Source organism: Diorhabda carinulata, chromosome X (assembly GCF_026250575.1).
Source record: "Diorhabda carinulata isolate Delta chromosome X, icDioCari1.1, whole genome shotgun sequence".
Classification (NCBI taxonomy): Eukaryota; Metazoa; Arthropoda; class Insecta; order Coleoptera; family Chrysomelidae; genus Diorhabda; species Diorhabda carinulata.
In genome coordinates, this window is record NC_079472.1 from 63,223,462 (window position 1) to 63,229,461 (window position 6,000).

A 6,000-nucleotide genomic window follows, 5' to 3' on the forward strand; every position below is an offset into this window, starting at 1 on the left:
ATATGTCAAAAACTCTCTGTAAAACTGATAAAAAAAAAATCTTTTTCCGTTGTTGCTTCTGTAAAATTGTCAAATAAATTGTAAAACACTTATAATATGTCAAAAATTTCGTGTCAAACTGATGAGAATCTGTTTTCCACAGTCGTGACTTTGAAATTGTCGAAAATGAATGGAGAAACTCTTGTAATATTTGAAAAACTTCATATAAAACTGGTCAGAATCTGTTTATCCCAATTGTAGCTTAGAAAATGTCAAAAATTAATTAGAAACCACTTGAAATATGTCAAAAACTCTCTGTAAAACTGAAAAAAAAATCTTTTTCCGTTGTTGCTTCTGTAAAATTGTCAAATAAATTGTAAAACACTTATAATATGTCAAAAATTTCGTGTCAAACTGATGAGAATCTGTTTTCCACAGTCGTGACTTTGAAATTGTCGAAAATGAATGGAGAAACTCTTGTAATATTTGAAAAACTTCATATAAAACTGGTCAGAATCTGTTTATCCCAATTGTAGCTTAGAAAATGTCAAAAATTAATTAGAAACCACTTGAAATATGTCAAAAACTCTCTGTAAAACTGAAAAAAAAATCTTTTTCCGTTGTTGCTTCTGTAAAATTGTCAAATAAATTGTAAAACACTTATAATATGTCAAAAATTTCGTGTCAAACTGATGAGAATCTGTTTTCCACAGTCGTGACTTTGAAATTGTCGAAAATGAATGGAGAAACTCTTGTAATATTTGAAAAACTTCATATAAAACTGGTCAGAATCTGTTTATCCCAATTGTAGCTTAGAAAATGTCAAAAATTAATTAGAAACCACTTGAAATATGTCAAAAACTCTCTGTAAAACTGAAAAAACAAAATCTTTTTCCGTTGTTGCTTCTGTAAAATTGTCAAATAAATTGTAAAACACTTATAATATGTCAAAAATTTCGTGTCAAACTGATGAGAATCTGTTTTCCACAGTCGTGACTTTGAAATTGTCGAAAATGAATGGAGAAACTCTTGTAATATTTGAAAAACTTCATATAAAACTGGTCAGAATCTGTTTATCCCAATTGTAGCTTAGAAAATGTCAAAAATTAATTAGAAACCACTTGAAATATGTCAAAAACTCTCTGTAAAACTGAAAAAACAAAATCTTTTTCCGTTGTTGCTTCTGTAAAATTGTCAAATAAATTGTAAAACACTTATAATATGTCAAAAATTTCGTGTCAAACTGATGAGAATCTGTTTTCCACAGTCGTGACTTTGAAATTGTCGAAAATGAATGGAGAAACTCTTGTAATATTTGAAAAACTTCATATAAAACTGGTCAGAATCTGTTTATCCCAATTGTAGCTTAGAAAATGTCAAAAATTAATTAGAAACCACTTGAAATATGTCAAAAACTCTCTGTAAAACTGATAAAAAAAAAATCTTTTTCCGTTGTTGCTTCTGTAAAATTGTCAAATAAATTGTAAAACACTTATAATATGTCAAAAATTTCGTGTCAAACTGATGAGAATCTGTTTTCCACAGTCGTGACTTTGAAATTGTCGAAAATGAATGGAGAAACTCTTGTAATATTTGAAAAACTTCATATAAAACTGGTCAGAATCTGTTTATCCCAATTGTAGCTTAGAAAATGTCAAAAATTAATTAGAAACCACTTGAAATATGTCAAAAACTCTCTGTAAAACTGAAAAAAAAATCTTTTTCCGTTGTTGCTTCTGTAAAATTGTCAAATAAATTGTAAAACACTTATAATATGTCAAAAATTTCGTGTCAAACTGATGAGAATCTGTTTTCCACAGTCGTGACTTTGAAATTGTCGAAAATGAATGGAGAAACTCTTGTAATATTTGAAAAACTTCATATAAAACTGGTCAGAATCTGTTTATCCCAATTGTAGCTTAGAAAATGTCAAAAATTAATTAGAAACCACTTGAAATATGTCAAAAACTCTCTGTAAAACTGAAAAAACAAAATCTTTTTCCGTTGTTGCTTCTGTAAAATTGTCAAATAAATTGTAAAACACTTATAATATGTCAAAAATTTCGTGTCAAACTGATGAGAATCTGTTTTCCACAGTCGTGACTTTGAAATTGTCGAAAATGAATGGAGAAACTCTTGTAATATTTGAAAAACTTCATATAAAACTGGTCAGAATCTGTTTATCCCAATTGTAGCTTAGAAAATGTCAAAAATTAATTAGAAACCACTTGAAATATGTCAAAAACTCTCTGTAAAACTGAAAAAACAAAATCTTTTTCCGTTGTTGCTTCTGTAAAATTGTCAAATAAATTGTAAAACACTTATAATATGTCAAAAATTTCGTGTCAAACTGATGAGAATCTGTTTTCCACAGTCGTGACTTTGAAATTGTCGAAAATGAATGGAGAAACTCTTGTAATATTTGAAAAACTTCATATAAAACTGGTCAGAATCTGTTTATCCCAATTGTAGCTTAGAAAATGTCAAAAATTAATTAGAAACCACTTGAAATATGTCAAACACTCTCTGTAAAACTGAAAAAAAAAATCTTTTTCCGTTGTTGCTTCTGTAAAATTGTCAAATAAATTGTAAAACACTTATAATATGTCAAAAATTTCGTGTCAAACTGATGAGAATCTGTTTTCTACAGTCGTGACTTTGAAATTGTCGAAAATGAATTGAGAAACTCTTGTAATATTTGAAAAACTTCATATAAAACTGGTCAGAATCTGTTTATCCCAATTGTAGCTTAGAAAATGTCAAAAATTAATTAGAAACCACTTGAAATATGTCAAAAACTCTCTGTAAAACTGATAAAAAAAAAATCTTTTTCCGTTGTTGCTTCTGTAAAATTGTCAAATAAATTGTAAAACACTTATAATATGTCAAAAATTTCGTGTCAAACTGATGAGAATCTGTTTTCTACAGTCGTGACTTTGAAATTGTCGAAAATGAATTGAGAAACTCTTGTAATATTTGAAAAACTTCATATAAAACTGGTCAGAATCTGTTTATCCCAATTGTAGCTTAGAAAATGTCAAAAATTAATTAGAAACCACTTGAAATATGTCAAAAACTCTCTGTAAAACTGAAAAAAAAATCTTTTTCCGTTGTTGCTTCTGTAAAATTGTCAAATAAATTGTAAAACACTTATAATATGTCAAAAATTTCGTGTCAAACTGATGAGAATCTGTTTTCTACAGTCGTGACTTTGAAATTGTCGAAAATGAATGGAGAAACTCTTGTAATATTTGAAAAACTTCATATAAAACTGGTCAGAATCTGTTTATCCCAATTGTAGCTTAGAAAATGTCAAAAATTAATTAGAAACCACTTGAAATATGTCAAAAACTCTCTGTAAAACTGATAAAAAAAAAATCTTTTTCCGTTGTTGCTTCTGTAAAATTGTCAAATAAATTGTAAAACACTTATAATATGTCAAAAATTTCGTGTCAAACTGATGAGAATCTGTTTTCCACAGTCGTGACTTTGAAATTGTCGAAAATGAATGGAGAAACTCTTGTAATATTTGAAAAACTTCATATAAAACTGGTCAGAATCTGTTTATCCCAATTGTAGCTTAGAAAATGTCAAAAATTAATTAGAAACCACTTGAAATATATCAAAAACTCTCTGTAAAACTGAAAAAAAAATCTTTTTCCGTTGTTGTTTCTGTAAAACTGTCAAATAAATTGTAAAACACTTATAATATGTCAAAAATTTCGTGTCAAACTGATGAGAATCTGTTTTCCACAGTCGTGACTTTGAAATTGTCGAAAATGAATGGAGAAACTCTTGTAATATTTGAAAAACTTCATATAAAACTGGTCAGAATCTGTTTATCCCAATTGTAGCTTAGAAAATGTCAAAAATTAATTAGAAACCACTTGAAATATGTCAAACACTCTCTGTAAAACTGATAAAAAAAAATCTTTTTCCGTTGTTGCTTCTGTAAAATTGTCAAATAAATTGTAAAACACTTATAATATGTCAAAAATTTCGTGTCAAACTGATGAGAATCTGTTTTCCACAGTCGTGACTTTGAAATTGTCGAAAATGAATGGAGAAACTCTTGTAATATTTGAAAAACTTCATATTAAACTGGTCAGAATCTGTTGGTCGAAGTTGTATGTTTGAAAATGTCAAAAACTAATTAGAAACCACTTGAAATATGTCAAACACTCTCTGTAAAACTGAAAAAAAAAATCTTTTTCCGTTGTTGTTTCTGTAAAACTGTCAAATAAATTGTAAAAAAATTATAATATGTCAAAAATTTCGTGTCAAACTGATGAGAATCTGTTTTCCACAGTCGTGACTTTGAAATTGTCGAAAATGAATGGAGAAACTCTTGTAATATTTGAAAAACTTCATATTAAACTGGTCAGAATCTGTTGGTCGAAGTTGTATGTTTGAAAATGTCAAAAACTAATTAGAAACCACTTGAAATATGTCAAACACTCTCTGTAAAACTGAAAAAAAAAATCTTTTTCCGTTGTTGTTTCTGTAAAATTGTCAAATAAATTGTAAAACACTTATAATATGTCAAAAATTTCGTGTCAAACTGATGAGAATCTGTTTTCCACAGTCGTGACTTTGAAATTGTCGAAAATGAATGGAGAAACTCTTGTAATATTTGAAAAACTTCATATTAAATTGGTCAGAATCTGTTTATCCCAATTGTAGCTTAGAAAATGTCAAAAATTAATTAGAAACCACTTGAAATATATCAAAAACTCTCTGTAAAACTGAAAAAAAATCTTTTTCCGTTGTTGTTTCTGTAAAACTGTCAAATAAATTGTAAAACACTTATAATATGTCAAAAATTTCGTGTCAAACTGATGAGAATCTGTTTTCCACAGTCGTGACTTTGAAATTGTCGAAAATGAATGGAGAAACTCTTGTAATATTTGAAAAACTTCATATAAAACTGGTCAGAATCTGTTGGTCGAAGTTGTATGTTTGAAAATGTCAAAAACTAATTAGAAACCACTTGAAATATTTCGAAAAAATAGTAAAAACACTAATGATATGTCGAAACTCTCTAGTTAAATTTTCAAAAATCTATTTTTTCTCTGAAATTGTTAAAAAAGAGTATTAGTCACAGGATAATTTTCAGTTAGAATTTTTAAGAAAATAATTAGTACCCCTAGTGAAAGGTCGGTAAATAATTTTATATCAAATTATATATTGAGCTGATTTAGGATTTCTAATTCATAATTACGATGAAGTAGCTCTCGTTAAATATAGAAATTTCAATAATCAGTTTCATTTTTGTAATAAAATTGACAATAATTTTCAATAGAAAAAAATACTTTCCATTAGCAGAAATTCTGAAAAATATTTAATCCTATAACTATTATTGTAATTTTATCGAAAATTCATGTTATTTTCAAATGAGAACATTGAACTTTAATACACATTTTTTATCATTTGATACGATTTTGTCAGAAAAAAATTAAACTTACAGCATTAAGTCCATGATCCGTATTCAAACTACTTCCTCCCCTTCCCGTAAAGTTCAAAGCTTCTGGTATTTCTTCCATAGTCGTAAAAATTTATATAATTAAAAGAAAAAATCACTAATCCTAACACAGCTCAATAACACATTTCACTCAAATACCCGAACAAAACTTATTTGTTTTCTCAATTTTTTCCCAGCCACTGTTTGTAAACCAATCAATAACATTTACAAAATTTGTCCAAAAAGTCGCAACCGTTAAAATTGTCTCAGCAATGTTCAAATAGTGTCCCGAACACGCTAAGCGCAATTCGACGTCCACATACGACAGCAAACGGTCTTTTCCAAAGTAATTTCGTCGAGCGCCAACAACCACGTGACGACGACCCGTGTAGCGAGTAGTGGGAAATGGGGAAGCTTTTGGGACGGTACTGGGGTTTCAATTAAACCCCGCCTATTTTATATTCGATATACGAGCTTTCGTTGAAACTTTAAATGTACTCACATGTACAAATAAACAAAAATATTTCATACCAAAGTTGTGCAACAATTTTTGAGGAAAG

At 28.4% G+C, this 6,000-nt stretch overlaps 1 protein-coding gene across 1 annotated transcript in view; it reads right to left on the minus strand.

Annotated features, from left to right (window-relative positions):
- Positions 1-5,777, minus strand: part of LOC130901416 (forkhead box protein L2-like) — an 83,238-nt gene extending 77,461 nt beyond the window's left edge. The window contains exon 1 of the mRNA XM_057812810.1: positions 5,445-5,777. Coding sequence (XP_057668793.1) covers positions 5,445-5,522 — 78 coding nt within the window. The 5' untranslated portion in view covers positions 5,523-5,777. The remainder of the gene's footprint in view (positions 1-5,444) is intronic.
- Between the last annotated feature and the right edge of the window lie 223 nt (positions 5,778-6,000).